This window comes from Sitophilus oryzae, unplaced genomic scaffold (genome assembly GCF_002938485.1).
Source record: "Sitophilus oryzae breed Bouriz unplaced genomic scaffold, Soryzae_2.0 scaffold_1508_pilon_pilon, whole genome shotgun sequence".
Taxonomy (NCBI): domain Eukaryota; kingdom Metazoa; phylum Arthropoda; class Insecta; order Coleoptera; family Curculionidae; genus Sitophilus; species Sitophilus oryzae.
In genome coordinates, this window is record NW_022146179.1 from 1984783 (window position 1) to 2005274 (window position 20492).

A 20492-nucleotide genomic window follows, 5' to 3' on the forward strand; every position below is an offset into this window, starting at 1 on the left:
TGAGTGAAATTAAAAAAAAAATTTGCCGATCTTAATAGCCTACTATACCTGTTGGTATGGTCGGCTAAAAATATGTATAGAAAAATTAGTAAAAGTATTTTAGCAAGCAAACAGTATTTATAAAATACTAAGATACTAAAAAATGTATCTAAATACAAAATACAAGATGAAATTAAAAAAAGTATTTCAAATACTTGTATCTGAAATAAGTCACAACCTTTTATATATGTAGGTTATATTATTCAAAATTGCTTGTTAGTCGAGAGAAGTGTAGACATCGTATAACTGAAACAGGCGTAAATATTGACGTCTAGATAAATATAATTATAACCGGTATGCTGATGTAGTATGTCTATCACAAAATATTCTTTCCTGTTAACGCCTTTTGTCTATAGGAGAGCAAACATCGATATATCGATACATAACGTAACGTCCAAGTTTTTATTTTTTAATGTGGCTCATAATTATAGACTTTTTCATAACCAGAACAATTTATATAGTACCGCATCGGTAGAACCGAATTTATGAATAATATACAGGGTGGTCCGAACTGTATTCCGGAAAATTCGGCAGCGTATTAAATAAGTAAAAAAGTTCGTATAAATGTATGTCCTGAAATGCTTAGTTTCGGAGATACAGGGTGTGGAAGTTTCATTCTTATTTCGATTTTTTCCAAATATTTTCTGAAGTTACGTGAATATTTGGATGAAATTTGGTGTCTGGGAGTTTTTTAATATGAGAAATTTGATTTTCATGTCAATTTGACTCTTACTTGTAGAGGGCGCCACCTACATATTTTTAACTGGTTTGAAGAGTAATAACTTTTCGTCCATACCTGTATAAAACTTCTAAGTAAAAAAATAATCATTTACGACCTTTTTAACGTAAAAAAGGTCTCTTAATAAAAATCGGTAAAAGTAATAATTCTCGAGATATTTGAAATCGAATTTATCAATACCTGTCATTGACATAAACCAAACGTTGACTAAATAGTTAATAGACTGAAATCATAAATTTGAAATATTTTTGTGCTAAATCATCACCAATCATCATTTTTTCTAAGAAAATTTTATGATTAATTTAAAAAAATAAAAATTTCCCAAATTTATCATTTCAGTGAAATAACTATCTATACTCAACATGTTTATTTTTTGTCAATAATGTGTGGGTTGCTCGTAACGATTTTTACCAAGAGACATTTTTTTCTTAAAAAATTACGAAAATGTAGGTATATTTTTTCACTCAGTAGTTCTATACAGGTACGGACAAAAGTTATTACTTTTCAAAACAGTTAAAACACATATAGGTGGCGCCCTCTACAAATAGGAGTCATAACGACATCAAAATCAAATTTCTCTTGTCAAAAAACTACCAGACACCAATTTTCATCCAAATATTGGTGTTACTTCAGAAATTATTTGGAAAAAAAAACGAAATAAAAATGAAACTTCTACACCCTGTATCTTCGAAACTCAGCATTTTAGGACATACATTTATAAGAAGTTTTTTACTTCTTTTTATGTGCAAAATATGCTACCGAACTTTCCGGAATACATTTCGGACCATCCTGTATATTATTGTTTTACTGATCAGAAGAATAGGGCATAGACTAATGTCATGTATTAGAGATAGATGTGACACTGATATAAAACAAATAGGTCCGTCATTTCGTGCCACCTGGTGATTCGAAAGAAACTAATGGAGAGTTTTGGTATAACGTAATTTTAGCGTTCCGTTATTTATTAACGCTAACTAAAACGGTAACGTTATTCAATCGTAAAATTAAAATAATAAATATAGACTTTTTTACTACATTTTATATTTTATTAGATCATTTGAAGTGTAACATAGTCAAAACAAAAATAAAATGATGAATACACACATTTTAAACACCAACAATAGAGCACATAGTATAATATATTAAAAATATTATAGACTACTAATTAACTGTTACTAAAATAGTATATATTACCAACTATGTACTTACTTATTTATGATTAAACTATTTTTTTATTTCGTTCATAAATTTATTAATTCTAAAATGTCTAAAATGTATCTATTAAAAATTTATCGTACGAAAGTATCTAACACGGAAATGATGATGGACTGTAAATACCAAAATGCACAAATTAATAAAAACACAAACTATAAACACAAATCACCGAACTTTCAACATCAAGATAATATAAAATGTCATTGCACGACAAACCTGACCAAATCACATAGTGATAACTATTACAGATATTTTCATACCTGTTATTTTTTAAAGTTTTACAACTTATGAAAACTGTTATTTGTCAATAACAGTTCTGAAAAATGAAACAGATCCCTATTTGTTTAATTTAATTTATTCTTCAAGATTATTTATTGGAAATTTTAAATCTTTTTAAGATAACAATAAAAAAAATCAATTGTGATTTAAATTATTTTTACATTATAGTTGACAGTTGACTCATTTACTATAAGTCATAATACTTTATGATATTTTTAAGTACTTCTGGGGCTTTTGTATTCTCCGAAAAATATAAATAATTTGATACTAGATAAAATTAGTTAATATACTCGTATACATCTTAGTAATTGTTTTTAAGTAATGATCAAAACAATTATATGTTTTATCGTGTCTCCTAGATTTACTAAATCGAATAAAGATAAGCTTCCGAGTATTTTTTTTAAATCACGGAAAATGTTCAATTAATTTATGTATCGATTTAAAAAATGCTGTATTAATTCTTAAATCTTATTTTATAATTTTTGTAATGAATTACTCTTTTAAGCCTCTTAAGCACTATGCAGTGTAGCCATGCCATTTTTTATTTACTGAAGCTTTGGTTAAAAACGCTATGCTGGCAAAATGGCTACAGCTTGGAGTGAATTTAAGTTTATTAATGCTTAGCTATGCAGGGTGTTTTAAAAAACATGTGCCATCTCTCGTGAGGAGATTCCTTACGTAAAAATAAGATTTATTTTTTAGGTCCGATTGTGCTTTGTTTGGTTAAGTTCAAGAACGGTAAACTAATAGGATTGCTCATCCTCATAAAGGTGCGTATTCACTATCCGAACAAACGAACGAACGAACGAGCGAACGAATGGAATTCGGTATATTTGGGCGGGGAACCGAACGCATGCGGCCGTTCGTTCGTTCGTTTGCTCCACCATCCGTTTCGAGTCGGTACATCAAAGGAGTTCAAAAACGAAAGGGTATATGTTGTTCGTTCGTTTCTAAAATTCGGTCCCGTCCATACCACTACCGAACGAACCAACGAATGTTCGTTTGTTCGTTCGGATAGTGAATACGCACGTTAAGACGTACGTTCGCCTCTTCCCGCGCTTCAGCTGACTGTTGTGACGTCATTGTAGTCCTTGTCATGATAGTGTGTATTATTAGTTGCCTATGGTAAACTTATAAAAATAACAGCTAAGAAATTTTGAGTTAATTATTTTGTCAATTTTAAATGTTAAAAAGGTGTTTTTAAAGTTTTTAGAGCTATAGAGTGTATAAATACGTTCATTTTGTGTTGTGGATTGTGACAAAGTGCTTACTAAGTACCTACGGTATTGTTTATTAATTATTTTAAAACAAAATATGGAAGTACTCTAAAAAGAATGCCTGGAAAAGGTGATGCTGGGAACTGCTGTTCTTAAAAATGCATTATCCGAGTATTTAATACGATTTATACAGTTAATTTTCTATACTGCATACATATAAGGTGTTTTAATAAATAAACTAAATAATTCACGTTTTGCATCCGGCAACCAATAATGCACGTGTGTGTATTATTGGTTTCCGGATAAGGACTAATAACCATAACAAGGACTACAATGACGTCACAAAGCGAGGAGTTTTCGCATGCACCTGGCTGACACTTTTGGCTGAACGAGCAGTCCTATTAGGTTAACTGTTCTTGGGTTAAGTTGGTTGTTTTGGTTCGGTTTTGTTTTCGATTGATTATAATTTTCTTCCAAGTACTTTTAACGTTTAGAATAAAATTTTAGCGGTAAAAGTTATTTTAAATGCGACATATTTTAAAGCTAAAAAACTTTGGACATATCCACCAGGGACGTGCATATGGTTTATCACAGGAATATTTTTGTAAAAAAACATGTACGCCACTGATTTTTTTCTCTTGTTGGCGAAATAATGTAAACAGTTTAATGCCTATTAAAAGTTGTCTCTTGATATTTTGCCAATTTCGGCCTTCTTGATGAGATAAACACAATTTTATTAAGTTGCCTTGATCTAAGTCTAATAGATACCAACCAAAATTTAATAATATTAACTTGTGAAAGTTTTAAATAAATACTCTTTGATTCCTCATCAAAAAATATGAAAAAAAGTTCCTATAAACATGGGTATGGAAATGTATAGTTTTAGAGCTACAGGATGTTAAAACTTTTTAAAATTAATTTTTCTGTAAATATTTTAAAGGAAAATAAAATATTTACAGGAAAAAAATACTTTTTATTTTTATTTTAATTAAATGAAAAAAAAAATCCCGGCGACGACAGTTTTTAGAAGAGCCAATTAGCTATCTTTTAGTAAAAAAAGCAACTTTCTAGAGCAAGTCGTTACTTCAGTCTATACAAGGCTTCATTAGAGACGACACAGACAAACATTAACATTTTATATATATAGATACCATTATATTTTTATTTGAAATTGCTGTAAGTTGGACTAATAGTAATAATAACTAATAGTAATAATATTTAATAATAAATTAGGCAAAATATATAATATATTAATTTTATTTTTATTTTAATTATACTAATTTTGATTAATAAAATTGCGTTTACCTTATCAAGGAGGCCGGATTCGAAAAAATATCAAGAAATAACTTTTAATTGGCGTTAAACGGCCTATACAATTTTGATATTAAAAAAAAATCAGTGGCGCACATGTTTTTCTTTTTTTGAAAAATAATATCGGAAGATTATTAAGACTTTAACACGTAGTCTATATATGTTTCTTTGATCTTTATCTTAATATCATTAAACCTAATATTTGGTGAAGAAACTAACTAAAAAATTAAGTTTTTAAGGTCGTAAGTGGTTGTTGTTGTAATATTGTTCTTCATTTCAGACGATCATGATGGTATTGCTACTTCGGCTGTCGATAGGGAAACAGAGACGAGTGGAGACACCCTTGAGGGGCAAGAGCATCGAGTGATCTTTATCAATAGGGCACAACCTCCCGTGGCCAAGTACTGTAATAATAGGATATCAACAGCCAAATATAGGTTAAAATTTTGATTTTTAATTGCAAATTATTTTTTTTTTCTTTAATTTAATCTGTATCGCTGTGATATTAATAAATACTTCTTTTTTCTTTCAGCATTATAAGATTTGTACCACTTTTTCTATTCGAGCAGTTTCGAAGATGGGCGAACATATTTTTTCTCATGATTGCTCTACTTCAACAGATACCAGATGTCTCCCCGACAGGGAGATACACCACTTTAGTGCCTCTGATCTTCATCTTGGCAGTGTCAGCGGTCAAAGAAATTATTGAGGACATAGTAGGTATATTTAGATCTCCACTTTCGGAATTTCCACCTAAAAGTTGTCAGTAAATTAATAATAATAATAAGATATACATTTTTAATTACATATGGTAATCGCAAAACAATTTCCGATGCACGTGATCAACTTTGAGTGACAAGCCATGTCGACAGCGCTGCCAGATTGTGATCGATTTATGAGACGAATCTTAATTTAAAATTAACAAACAATATATTTATTATATCATTTTTTAAAGAGTTTTACGTTTTATTCTTAATTTAATAACTAATATTTTAGTGATTTATTTGTTTTATAGCTTATTTTACATATTGGCAAAAACTAGTCCATTATGAAGATTATTATAAGCATTATTATGGGTTATTTATATATTGATGTACATCTTACAACGCCATAAGTGGTAATAATCAAAGAAGTTAATAAAAACTAGCTTTGAAAGTGGTATAATGTGCTTATCAATCAAACTTACTTCTCTGACTGCAGTCAAGGGTAATAAAGAACCTTTATTGTCACGTTCTCGTTGAAAATAGTTTATCAGAGAAGCTACAAGCTCTTTGCGTTGACTGTTTAAATGCTTCGGCATATTTTCAACATAAAATTTCAAGAAATGCAATACAAAAACTCGAAAATTTATTTCTTAAAAGAACTGTTTGTGCTTAAAAGTGCAATTTTTAAAAAAGACTATGAAAATAGGCAAAAAAATGAGAATTACTCACAAAGATTCAACAACAACACGATATTATACAAAATAATGACTGACACTAGGATAATTGTCAAATAATAAAGGACAACATCGCTGAACACGGCGCAATGTGACCAACATAGCGATAATAAAATTCGGTTTAAACCTAATTTTTGCAGCTTTAAACTAAATAAAATATCTGTTACAATCATTTGCTCTATAAAGTAAAATGAAGAGCTGCTCGGTATCTTAAATTATACAACAAATTTAAACAAATTTGCCTAAATTTCATTTAGTAAGGTTTATAGACTTTAGTGTCAATGTCGATATGATTGATGACGTGCATCGGAAAATGTTTTGCGATTACAATACCGTCATACTGTCCACAGAATTACTTAACCATACATGTGGCCATACTAAAGCGACACGGGTTTTTTTTATGCTAATTTGAATGACGTCGATTGGTAAATTTTGTTTAGAAGATGGTTAGGATCAGGGATGAGCATGTAAAATGCTGGAAATTAAAAAAAAAGACTAGTTTTTTACGTATAAGAATAGTTTTATGTAAAAAAAACTCCTTGGCTCTGTAAAAAAACTCCTGTAAACGCTTATGCTTCTTTTAAATGGTAATGTATATTGTCAAAAATATATTTTTTTAAAATGTCACGAAAGTATTAATTTTTGCGATTTGATTGACAATATAAAAAAGTCATTTAAACGCCTAGCCATAAAAGTAAAGTACTTTTAAGCCTAAGCATAAAAGTACGAAAATATATTATTAAACTGACATAAAGTGTCAAATTCCACGAGCCATAACCATAGTTTCTCGATATATAATTACATACAATGTACCTATTACTTTTAAATCTTTTTATATTATTTCAAAGTACGAAATTGTTTAAAAGATTATTTGTGGCATTTAAAAAAGTAGCATGTTCTGTTTGGAGTAAAAATGACTTTCTGTGTCATTAAAAAATTGTCTGTGTGTCTTAAAAACTTATCTCACCAAGAAATCCTATATGGCTTTTTCGCCACTGCACTGCAAGAAAATCTACAAAATAAAATAGTTATTTTTGTAAACACTTCTGCGTTAAACCCAAACAGAAACTACTTGTCAGAAGTTATGTTTACAGTTATACAAATTTGCCTAACAAAGAAAAAAATGCTTAATGTTTCGGAAAGTTTATCTCTTTCCGTCGTCGGAAACAAAAAAAAATACAAGTAATAAATAATAAAGAAAAAAACTATTTAAAATATTTAAATTCAACTATTCGAGAACACTTTAGTTTTTTAAAACAGATACGTCTACAAGAAAACCGTTGACGTTCTGTTAAAATGACATTATATCAAGTTAAACTTCAAAATTAACAATTACTACCTGATAACAATTACTTAATAAGGTAAAACCAAAAAGCCCCAAATTTTCTGTATGATTATTTTTAAATTTTACGTATGTTATGTTTATTTATGTTATGTTCTTTAAAATCAATGAAGCGATTGCCATACATTACTAACATCTACAGATGCATGAGCAATAGTTTTTCTTGTAGACGTATCTGTTAAAAAACTAAAGTGTTCTCGAATAGTTGAATTTGAATATTTTAAATAGTTTTTTTTCTTCATTCTTTGTATTTTTTTGCTTCCGACGACGGAAAGATTTTTTCCGAAACGATAAGCATTTTTTTCTTTGTTATACAAATTTGTATAACTGTAAACATAACTTCTGACAAGTAGTTACCGTTTGTGTTTAACGCAGAAGTGTTTACAAAAAGTAACTATTTTATTTTATAGATTTTCTTGCAGTGCAGTGGCGAAATACCCATATAGGATTTTTTGGAGAGATGAATCCGCCACATAGGTATAGACATTTTTTAAAAACTTAAAATTAATTATAGTCTTTTTTATGTTTTGCTATAAATAAAGTATTACTGCATTTTTTTATTTCTACTTATTTCTTAAGAAAACTATTTTTAATTAGAAAAGACATAGAGCTGATGATGAAACAAATCACAGAAAAGTGGAAGTTCTAAGAGGAGACGTTTGGATTAACGTACGATGGATGGATGTCATAGTTGGCGACATCGTCAAAGTGGTAAACAACACTTTTTTTCCAGCCGACTTAGTGTTACTTTCGTCCAGGTAGAAATATTTAATCGATGGACGTTTATATATTTTTTTTAATTTGAATACATTTTTAGCGAACCCCAAAGCATGAGTTTTATCGAAACGGCTAATTTGGACGGCGAAACTAATTTAAAAATTCGCCAAGCTCTGCCTAGCACATCAAAATTGACAGCGATACATGAGTTGAAGCAATTAAGCGGCACGTTAGAGTGTGAGCCGCCCAATAGGCACTTATATGAATTCAACGGCGTATTGAAGGAATACAATAAACCGTAAGTTCTTTCTTTGCTTACAGTATATCATAGATTAATATTACACTATCAAAAGGGGTACCCTTGACCGATATTATAGTATTACCGATAGTTTCTTTATTTTTGTTTTTCCATAAAGTAATTTATTTTAAGGAATACAACTAATACAAAATTTAAAAGGAATTATTTTTAGATATTAGATAGGGACTGACTATAATTGAACGTTTTATTTTTAGACAAGCATAATTGGCTTGTCATTAATATTAGAGAGAAATTGAGCAGTTAATTCATTCATTTATATTTCAAAATCATTTCCGATTTAATATTCTTAAAGCCATACTTTTTAAAGTATTGCTACTCCTTATAAACGCACTAAACTAATATATTATACGACTAAAAACTAAAATACACTATTTATAGTTCAAGAAAATAGGCCTTTATACCGGGTGCGTCTCAAAAGTGGCTCACCCCTATAACTTTTTTATTTTTTCAGTTACAAAAACGAGATTGGGTACGTTAGTATATGACATAAATTAGGATTGATTAACGTATTCAGTTGTTTTCAGTCACTTCCTATTTCATCGGAAATTACTACAACTTTTGATTTTTAAATGGTACCCTCGGTATTTTTTTACTTTATTCGATAGAAAATAACACTCTGAATAGAATGACATATCATATGTCAACTTTTGACATTTGCGCATATCGTTTATTTGAAATTATAACTTGCGGTTCGTAACGAAATTTTGACTCGAAATACCAAGTGTGTGATATTAAATTATTCGTAAAAAAATGTTTTTTTCTAAATATCTAATGAGCCACCCTCGGTCCATTTGAAAAAATTTAGATATGATTAAAAATACGATTTGAGCATTTTCAAACTAGCAAGAACAAAGACACTAAAAACATTAGACGATCAAATCTATTTTTCCAAGGCTCCTTGATTAAGAATTAGTGTTTTTAATATAGCCATGGTAATTGAATTTTAAAATAGACTTGCTTTTAAGTGAAAATGTCAAAAGTTCACATATGTATGATATGTCATTCTATTCAGAATATCATTTTCTGTCGAATAAAGTAAAACAATACCGAGGATGCTATTTAAAAATCAAAAGTTGTAGTCATTTCCGGTGAAACAGGAAGTGATCAAAGACAATTGAATACGTCAATCAATCCTAATTTATGTCATATATTAATATAGCAAATATCGTTTTTTTATATGAAAAAATAAAAAAGTTATAGGGGGTGGGCCAATTTTGAGACGCACCCGGTATACGAAGTTTTGGTAAAAACTTAAATTTTTGATATAAGTTACTTTGAAAGATCTAAAAACGAAGTGTGAAAGATTTTTTTTTAATTCACCTCCGAGAAGGGGTGAAATAAATAAATAAAATAATTTTTTCGAAATTTCGGAGTAACTAGAAAAAAAAGTTCAAATAAAAGTTGTGGAGCGTCAAATTTTATATAAAAATTATCTCTATTTTTTTTGCTCAAATCAAAATTAACTCCAGATAGAGTGGCTAGAAGCTAGGGGATGATAGTAGAAATTTAAAAAATATATATAAGTTGTTGAAAAATTTGTATATTTAACATTCTTATTCAATTTGTTTGGCAAATTATAAATTTCAATTAAGATTTTTTAAATTCACCCTGAGAAGGAGTGAAAAATATAAAGTGTTTTTTTCCAAATTTGAGAGAAATGGTTAGGACTTATATATATAAAGCGGGGGTCCTACAGCTTCTGCCGCATCCCGCATTTCGACCTCCATATTGCTCGATTTTGCTATTTTTCCTGTTTAATAGCTCTGTCTCTCATGTACTGGTCTACTCCATCTAACCACGTAGTTGTAGGTCTTCCTCTTTTCCTTGTGCTTTGGGGACGATACTCCATTGCCCTTTTTGGCCATCTTTCCTCTCCCATTCTTTTTACGTGCCCATACCATAGTAGCTGTCTCGATTCGATGTTGTCGGTGCTGGTATATATTCGCCTTGTTCTTTGCCTGATCTCCTCATTTCTAATGTGCTCCATCCTTGATATTCGACATGCTCTTCTGAGAAAGTCCATCTCCACTGACTCGACCATCCTTCTTTCTTTTGCTGTAAATTGCCAGCATTCGGCACCGTATGTTAAAATTGGCTCTACGATTGCTTTGTAAATCCTTGGCTTTGTTTGGATGGATGTTTTATTTGACCACAGGAGAGGGTTTAAAAGACCGATTACTTTCTTACCTTGTTGAGCTCTGCTATGTATATCTTTCTTGGAGTTCCCTTCTTCAGATATAATACTTCCTAAATATTTATATTCGCTACACCTTTTAATTTCATGTATGTGTAGTTCAGGATCTTCAGTTTGTTCTTCTCCTACTTTCAGGTATTCGGTTTTTGTGAGGTTGATATTGAGTCCCCATCTATCGTATTCTTCATCAAGTTTCGTGAACATATAGTCGGCATCCTCCTCACAGCCTGCAACAATAACTTGGTCGTCTGCAAAGAACAAGGTCGATAGACAGTGGTTGTCAATCTCTATTCCCATAGCTCTACTCTTCCTTCTCCAGTTTTTCAATGCCTCCTGGATATATATTTTAAATAAGGTAGGTGATAAACTGCACCCCTGTCTGAGGCCTTTTGATGTCAGGAAGGATTCCGATAGGAACTTCCCCTGTCTGATCATACTTTTTGGATTTTTGTACATATTCCAGATTGCATTGATATATGTTTTACTCACATTTGACTCAACCAAGATTTCAAATAATTTCTTCAAAGGCACCATGTCATAGGCTTTCTCTAAATCTATAAATACCAGATGCGTGTCCAAATTTCGAGCTCTCCTTTTTTCAATTATTTGTTGTAACACAAATATGTTGTCTGTACAGGAACGCCCACCGCGGAAACCACCTTGTTCTTCTATTTCTTCAAAGCTCTCTTCTACTCTCTCTTTTAATATCCTGCCATACAACCTTCCCATTGAGCTTGTCAAACTAATGCCTCTGTAGTTGCTACATCTTTTTTTGTCTCCTTTCTTAAAACATAGAGCTGATGTACGCCAGATTCCAGTCTTCAGGAATGTTGTCGATTTTTATCAGGCATCTGTTGAAGATATCAGCTAGTATTTCCAATAATATATCGTGTTGCTGCTTTATTAGCTCAATGAAAATGTTTCCCGGCCCTGCGGCTTTTCCATTTTTTGAGTTCTTCAATGCTTTCTTTATCTCGTTTACACTTATCATCTATATTTTTTGCGTTTTTCAAAGCTGGCACTTCTAGTTTGAATTCTATCCTGTTTTCTGTCAGTAACTGTTTGTAATGGTCTTCCCACTTTTCCATGGTTATAAGTTCTAATTTACTGTTTTGATTTCCGTCTCTTCTAAGGTTCCTTATTGTCTTCCACGCTTCTGACATCTTGTACCTCCCATATATCTTTCCACTCTCTCACATTTGGTTTCCCACATTTTGTTTTTGCTTTTAGATACTTCGCGTTTAACCATTCTATTTAATCTTACATATTCTTCTCTGTTCTGGTCGCTGTGGGTACTAAGCCATTTCTGGTAGGATCGCTTTTTTTCTTCTATAAGTTTTTTTAAGTTTTCAGACCACCATTCTGGTTTTTCCGCCATTTGCTTATCTTGTTGCCCTAACGCTTCTTCAACCCTAACGCAACCTTCAGCCCTAACGCTTTAGCCCTAACCTAAGCCCTAACGCTTTACAACCTAACCTAACTGAAGAAGATGAAGACGGTTAGGACTTACTGATTGAAATACAAACCACCGATTTAGATGACTAAGCCGGTATATTAATTTATAATAATGTCTTTGTAGTCATGAACCTTTGGGTCCAGACCAAATTCTACTCAGGGGAGCCATGTTGCGTAATACCGCTTGGATTTTTGGTTTAGTAATTTACACTGGTCACGAAACAAAACTAATGCGTAACTCCACCAAGGCCCCTTTGAAAAGGTCAACCATAGATAAAATGACAAACATTCAAATTTTGCTGTTATTTGGACTGTTATTCATCATGTGTTTGATTTGCACAGTATTTAATGTGATTTGGACAAGTGCCAATGGAACAAATCATTTTTATATTGGATTACAAGGTCAGGGTTTTATCGATTTCGATTTGATGGAATATACTTATATTTATTTTAAATTTCTAGATACTGAAAATGTTTTATACACTTTCTTGACTTTTTTGATTTTATTCAACAATCTTATTCCCATATCTCTACAAGTAACGTTAGAAGTAGTAAGATTCATACAAGTAAGTGTTGAACAATACCACATAGTTTATATTGAACGAATTTTACCATAATATGAGTCTAATGAAGTATTCTGTTTATACAAGTCTTAAATAAGGACAAATATTTTTAGAGGTAATATAGTTTTTAATAATCGGTAATATCCTTTTTTTCCCCAGAAACACGCCAATGAATTTTTTTTCGCGAAAAAAAAAATGATAATTGGAATTTTTTTAAATTCACTTTTGGAAAAATTTTTAGTTAAAAAATATAATTTCTAGATAATATGGCACCATAGGTAGTAGATTAAATTTACAAGAAAGAAAATCCAGAGAAGATCCACTGGTTCCGAAAATTTAAGCAAAAAATCATTTTTTTCAAATTTTCAAGTAAAATAACTCGATTTTTTGGACTTATTTGAGAAACGGTTAAAAGAAAATATGTTTATTTTACCGAGATCTACCAGTCCTGAAAATATTTGCATTTATTTAAGACTCACCCTGTAGAATTGAAGACATTTTGCTTTTTCATTTTTGTTTTTCATATTTTATCAATAATAGTGTTTAGTATCAGACGTGTTTGTGCTGAAACTTTATTAAACTAATTCGTGTTCAGCAATGTTTAATTTTGTAAGATTTTAATGCTTATTAAATTTTAAACAGTACTGGAAATTAATTAACATTGTCATTGAGGAGAACATTATTGTCCAAATAGTTTGGAATATGTTTGTTGTTGTTTAATGTTCTTATTTTTTTTTGTCAATCACAGTTATATAAATATACTGATTAAGTTTTATATTAATATGCGAATCATAGTCTATTGAATTGTGCAACTCTCGACAAACTATAGTAAAAAATATTGACACAAATAGTAATGTGTCAAGATTAATTTTCACTTTTACATATTGATTTTAGATATACATACATGATAATTAAAAAATCTTTTTGGTTTTATACCAGAGTTAATTTTAATGTAAAAACATCCTTGAATACTTCATTATAATTAAACATCTTACACATTGTAAACAAAAATTACTTTTAGGCTATATTTATAAATACTGATATAGAGATGTATCATGCAGAAACTGATACACCAGCTATGGCTAGAACGTCCAATTTAAATGAAGAACTTGGGCAGGTGAAATATATTTTTTCAGATAAAACGGGCACCTTAACCAGAAATATTATGGAATTTAAGAGGTGTGCTGTTGGACACGAAATTTATAGACCAGGAGATACGCCTGATGATTCGTTACTAGTACAAGTAAGTAACAGACCTGCCAATTACAAACAACATTTAACGTATTTTTTAATAATTTATGCTTTCTTTTCAATGATGTTCCTCAATATATAGTGGAGTGCCTTAAGCCTCTTATGGGATACAAACCTCGAAATTCCTTTACTGTGAACGAATTATTATAAAACGTTTTGCATTGTATTGTTAATAAGATATATTACAAAGTTTACCTATTTAAATTCGTTGCTTTCACTTTAGTATTTAAATAAACACACATATACAAAAGCATACATACAAGATGGTTTCGTGTTCCGAAAAAGCTCCGTATTAGGATTTCTATTTGAGATTTTGACTCCAAACCTTTTAGAAAATATGTGTTTGATGGTAGATCACATTTCAAAGAGTCAAAAAAATGTTTACACTTAAGTTTTAATTTTTCAAATGAAATGCTTTATATTTGTGCAGTGAATTTCGATTCCAAAAATACCTTAATACCATAGAGTATACTGAGTGGTTTCTGAATTATGACCACATCCATGAGGACGTCAATCTAGACGTCCAGGAACCTTCGTATGAGAACTTCTTATCGCTAAGAAACCGCCGTTTGCGAGCTTTTCAAATTTATAATTAATTGCACCTAAAGAACGTACATATTAACTAACGGACTATAAGAAGAAAACTAAATGAATCAAATCTTATGCCAAGAAGGTCTGCTTCGGGACCACTAGATCTGTTGACTAGGACTGAAAGCAAAGGCATGATTTTAATGTAAAAATTACAAAAAAATGTTAGTGTCTTCTTCGAAAGCAAATATCTCCAACAAAAATAAAGTTAATGAGAAGAACCGAAAAACAAACTATCAAAAAAGGATGTATCTAGAGGATAAATTGATTTTTAAATTTCTTGCTGTTTTAACATATTCTACAGGGTGTTTCAAACTTCCACCAAAATATCAACATTTTGTTTTCCCTCGTATAATTAACAGATGGAAAGTTTCATTTTGAATTTAGAAAGAGATACTAAAAAGTCAAATAATCTGGCTACATACTGCTTAAAAAGTCATCAAAATCGGCCCACTATAACAAAATATCTTAAACTTTAAAATACTTCAAAGTTTTAAGGTGCTCATTTTTCTAATGAAAATCCTTTAATTTTTACTAGAATCCGAAAATAAATTAATATATAGGGTGTTCCTTTACAAAAATCACAACTTTGATGTGTAACTTTTTTAAATAGACCTACATAAGCCCACAAAATTTCACTTTAATACAACTTTTGTTCTCCTTGCAAAAATCGCGTCGTATATGACGCGCCACCCTGTATAATTCGATTTCAATCAAAATTTTCAATGATAAGCAGAATAGGTATAACTTAAAAATTAGATTCATTTATTTCAATAAATTTACTTAAACTTATTAAAAAAATCAAAATAAAAAAAATAAAAGCAACGAAAAAAATGGGTAAACATTTTAGTATTTTATCGATAAAACACAATACAGAAGGTTTCACATTAATATATTCACAGTAATTGAATTTCGAGCTAAAAGTCTATGGGCACTCCACTAATAATAGCGTAGTAGTTTTTAAATTATACTTTTTTAGCATTTGAAAGAGAAACATAAAAACGCCGAATTGATCAAAGATCTTCTCATTTTACTGTCAGTCTGTCATACGGTAATTCCTGAAAAAATGCCTGACGGTACTATGGTTTACCACGCCGCTTCTCCCGATGAAAGAGCTTTGGTAAATGGCGCTGCTAAGTTTGGTTATGTATTTGAAAGTAGGACGCCCGATTACGTGGATATTATGGCATTAGGTGTTAAAGAACGGCATGTATTAAATTAACTAATAACATTTATATTACTAAAAAGGCAATTTTAGTTATGAAGTATTGACAGTATTAGAATTTACATCAGCTAGAAAGCGGATGTCTGTAATTGTAAAGGACCCTCAAGGCAAAATTAAGCTTTATTGTAAAGGCGCCGATACTGTGATATATGAAAGGTAAAGTAAATTTTATAAAATCGATTATTAAAGTAAGCGATCGTTAATTTTAGACTAGATAATAATGCGTCATCTAGAGAATACAAAGAGCTACTGCTGCAACATTTAGAATCATTTGCAACGGAAGGTTTGCGAACATTATGCTGCGCTGTCACGGAATTAAAGAAAGGCGATTACGACGATTGGAAACAGTCATATCACCGAGCTTGTTGCAGTATTCAACATAGGGAAGGTAATCTAAATTTGGATAGATGAATATCTGTTACAGATTCCGTATCTCCTTATATTTAAGTACGTAAAGACGACAATATGACAATGTACCATCGCCTAGTACAAAGATCCGTCTATTATCTCTCTTCTGGTCGACAGAATCTTAACATGGCTTTGATTATCCTATCATCTCCAATGCCTATTAGATTGTGCACACGGGTCGTCGCAAACTCGAAGCGGAAGCGTCTCGAACTTGGAACAAATCTCCTTCCACTCTACTTCCTACGTAAATAATGGTAGGACGCGGAGTCGAAGTGATTGTTACTATTATTTACCTACAAAGGTAGAGTAGAGGGAGATTCGCTCGGGGTTGGAGACGCTTCCGCTTCAAAAGCCAGACGGCTCGTGTGCGGATGCTCTTAAGCTGACAATATTCTGTTGGTAGACCCACTTCAGTTTTGACAGATTCTGTCTCTTCCTGTTTATCAGGTCTGTCATGAATTTAAGCGAGTATTTTACTTTTCTGAACTCTTTCGCCTGCCCTAGTAAAGATTTTTGTTAGCCATCTAGATTCTAAAATATACTTACAATATAAATACCTTTTTATTGTTTCTTCTTCTTCTTCTCGTCTGTTAACTCTCGAAAGGGTACGGTGTCATCATGTCCCAATTGCTCGGATCGTTGTTCTCCATCCCTTTCTATCTTGAGCGGCTATAGAAGCCTCTTGCAGGCCGTGACCAATAATTTCTTTGGTTTGGTCCACCCAGCGCCAGCGCTTCAGAGATTTTCGTCTTGATCGTTTGCCATTGATCTTCCCTTCGATTATGATTTTTTCCAGTCCATCTGTTCTTCTCGAAATGTGCCTGAAGTACCTAAGGTATGACTGGTTTACTTTGGTTGAAAGTCTTGTGTTAACTTTCAACCGCCTTAGAATTGATACGTTGGTCCGATGTTCTGTGTATGAAATTCGCAGCATTCTTCTGTAGGCCTACATTTCGAAAGCATCTATTTTTCGTCTGTAGTTTTCAGAGCCCAGGTCTCAGATGTATAAGCAAGAGAAAAGATCAATGTGTTTACTAATTTTAATTTGTTGCGCTGGGATATTGCAGTCTTTCCATAATATTGTTTCTTATTATAGAGAAAATCGAGGAAGCTGCTAATTTGATAGAAAGAAAACTAAAACTTATCGGCGCCACCGCTATAGAAGACAAATTACAAGAAGGTGTACCTGAAACTATAGCCACATTACTTAAAGCAGATATAAATATTTGGGTACTTACGGGAGACAAACAGGAAACAGCAATTAATATTGGATATTCGTGCAAGTTGATATCTCAGGGCATGCAAATTATTATACTGAATGAGGATGGATTAGATGTAAGTAATGACATATAAACGACGTAAAACTATCGTGAACTATTTGGTGAAATATACCGATTTGGTCATCGAAACTGCGTGATCTGGGTTTTAACGTGTAAAATAGTGATGTAGACAGATTAAATAAAAAAGAGATAAAAGTTAGGTTGATGCATTTCTTCTATGCGGTATTGCCGGATTTGCATCAAAATTTCAAACCGCACAAGTAGTTGTTTACGAAAAATGTTGCATCTAGGGTTGGAACTGTCTTTTTTCATAATTAGGGGTTCACAATTTTACTGCAGATGTAATATATTCTTAAACAACTGTCTGACAAAAATGAACAGTATTGAATAGGTATGCCGCTTTTTATTTTGGCAATATGGTATGCCGCTTTTTATTTTGTCTCTCTGTCTGTCAACTGGTTGTATATATTTATCTCTGTCGTATGCATTAAAATACAGACCACAGAAATAAAATGACCAAACCTAGTATATGAGGATATTCTTTTTTCTGCTAATAATTTTCTTTTCTTTTAAGAGTGTTAGAGAAGCAATTCTGAGACATTGTGATGAATTGGGTGAAAATTTAGAAAAGCAGAATGAAATTGCTTTAGTTATCGATGGCAAAACACTTAAATATGCGTTAACGTGTGAGCTACGAACAGACTTTCTAAAGTTATGCATATCTTGCAAGGTGAGTTTATTCTTGTAACTAGGTATACTCTTTATTTGTTATAAAAGAAAAAAACATTGGAATGCTAGCATTTCATTTGATATTATTAGAACTACCAAAGTTAAGTAATTAATTAACTCATTCTTTAACAGGTTGTCGTATGCTGTCGGGTATCGCCAATGCAAAAAGCCGAAGTTGTCGAATATGTCACGAAACACACTCAATCTGTCACTCTGGCAATCGGCGATGGGGCTAATGACGTTGCCATGATTCAAAAAGCCCACGTCGGAGTTGGCATATCGGGAGTAGAAGGGTTACAAGCGGCCTGTGCCAGTGATTATAGCATAGCACAGTTCAGATTTTTATTGCGGTAATATTTATAACATTACACAAAATCTTCAATGCTAACGTATTTTTTAATAGGTTATTGTTGGTGCACGGCGCTTGGAACTACTCTAGAATGTGCAAGCTGATTTTGTATAGTTTTTACAAAAATATCTGTCTCTATGTTATTGAATTGTGGTTCGCTATCTATTCTGGATGGTCGGGGCAGATTGTTTTTGAAAGATGGTCTATAGGTAATCTAATCTTAGGGTCTAGCAAAAAAATATATATTATTTTTAAAATTTTCAGGTTTATATAATGTGCTTTTTACTGCGTTACCGCCGTTGGCGATGGGACTGTTTGACAGGAGTTGTAGCGCTGAGAGGATGATGTCATTTCCGGAGTTGTACAAGCCGTCTCAAAGCGGTGAACTATTTAATATAAAAGTATTTTGGTTATGGATTATAAACTCGTTAGTGCATTCGGCGTTATTATTTTGGCTGCCTATGTTGGCAGCGCGTTATGATATATTATGGATAAGCGGAAAAGAAGGAGGGTATTTAGTGTTTGGAAATTGTGTTTACACCGTAAGTACGCTCTAAAAATTCTAAGTAAAAATTAATACTATTTTCTTTTAGTATGTTGTCGTCACTGTTTGTTTGAAAGCTGGTTTGATAACAAATTATTGGCCTTGGCCGACACATTGTGCTATATGGGGATCAATAGTTCTATGGTTTTTGTTTGTCATAATTTATAGGTAAGTTTTTTATTTGTTTTTTTTTTTTGTTCTTTTGTTTGTATAGTTTTTAGTTAAGGATATTATTGCATAAGCAATAAACTGCTGAGATTTTAAATCTAGTATTATTTTAATATACTTAAAATGTTTAATTCTTTACTGGTGTTCTAATAAACTTAGATGAATCATGATTGTTTTATTTTAACTTATTCTAATATAACTTTATTTTTAGTTTGTTTTGGCCTACAATTCCAATCGGTAGTGTCATGTGCGGGATGTACATCATGTTATTCTCCACGGCTGTATTTTGGCTGGGATTGTTTGCGATACCTGTGATCACAATTGTACCAGACTTTGTAACCAAAGTGTAAGTTTAATTTCTTACATTTAATTTAGAATTTTAACTGAATAATAATTTTCAACCCAGAATTATGGGTACTGTATTTAAGACTCCAACAGATATAATAAGAGAAAGTGAAATAAGAAAGAGGGATCCAGATGTGTACAGGGGGGACTCGAAAAATTCGTAAGTATATTGCTTTCTATGGATTTCATTTTATAAAATCCCTATTGATAATATTGTATATTCCTTTTAATTTTGGAATTATTGCTACTAGATCATGAATCAAAATATCTGTTCTTAACAAAAGCCAATAGAGTGGAATAACGCGCTACTTATTAAAAGAGACTAAACTACTTTTAGAAACAGAAAGTAATGGATATGGTATAGGAACATGTATACTCAAAAAGTAACGAATTGGTAAACCTTTTCACTAGTGAAACAAAAAAGTGGGTTTCCGTTTGAAACAAATGATTTATGATAGTTTTTTAATCGCTCAATTCCATGACAGCTACCGCCATTATTATATGACATTTAACAATTTAATTTTTGAAAAAGATTGATAATAACTAAATTTGACTTTTAGTCTTTACAAATTTTTTTTGACAGGTTTGAATATTTTTTTTTCTCAAAAACGGTTAATGTTAGGTGTAGAGTGTTTAACATCAATATTCATAGAATCTTCTCATTTAAAAATAATAAACTCATTTAAAATAAGAAAGTTGCTGTCAACTTCCGCTATTTCCGGAAGTGCCGCCATATTGAAAATATTTTTTATCGATAGATCTCTTTGTAAAACAATG

The 20492-nt window shown here is 31.4% G+C and overlaps 1 protein-coding gene across 10 annotated transcripts in view; it reads left to right on the forward strand.

Annotated features, from left to right (window-relative positions):
- LOC115878386 (phospholipid-transporting ATPase IA) overlaps positions 1–20492 on the forward strand; it is a 76945-nt gene that overhangs the window by 37245 nt on the left and 19208 nt on the right. For all 10 annotated transcript variants that reach the window (XR_004049511.1, XM_030894872.1, XM_030894876.1 and 7 more), the window contains 18 exons: positions 5081–5237; positions 5333–5516; positions 8178–8338; positions 8398–8595; positions 12390–12667; positions 12728–12831; positions 13850–14071; positions 15647–15873; positions 15926–16048; positions 16102–16280; positions 17397–17635; positions 18155–18310; positions 18442–18659; positions 18713–18867; positions 18923–19200; positions 19252–19370; positions 19582–19716; positions 19777–19875. Coding sequence is in view for 9 of the 10 variants with exons in the window: in XM_030894872.1 (XP_030750732.1) it covers positions 5081–5237; positions 5333–5516; positions 8178–8338; positions 8398–8595; positions 12390–12667; positions 12728–12831; positions 13850–14071; positions 15647–15873; positions 15926–16048; positions 16102–16280; positions 17397–17635; positions 18155–18310; positions 18442–18659; positions 18713–18867; positions 18923–19200; positions 19252–19370; positions 19582–19716; positions 19777–19875 (3232 nt within the window). In the remaining variant the exon portion in view is untranslated. The remainder of the gene's footprint in view (positions 1–5080; positions 5238–5332; positions 5517–8177; positions 8339–8397; positions 8596–12389; positions 12668–12727; positions 12832–13849; positions 14072–15646; positions 15874–15925; positions 16049–16101; positions 16281–17396; positions 17636–18154; positions 18311–18441; positions 18660–18712; positions 18868–18922; positions 19201–19251; positions 19371–19581; positions 19717–19776; positions 19876–20492) is intronic.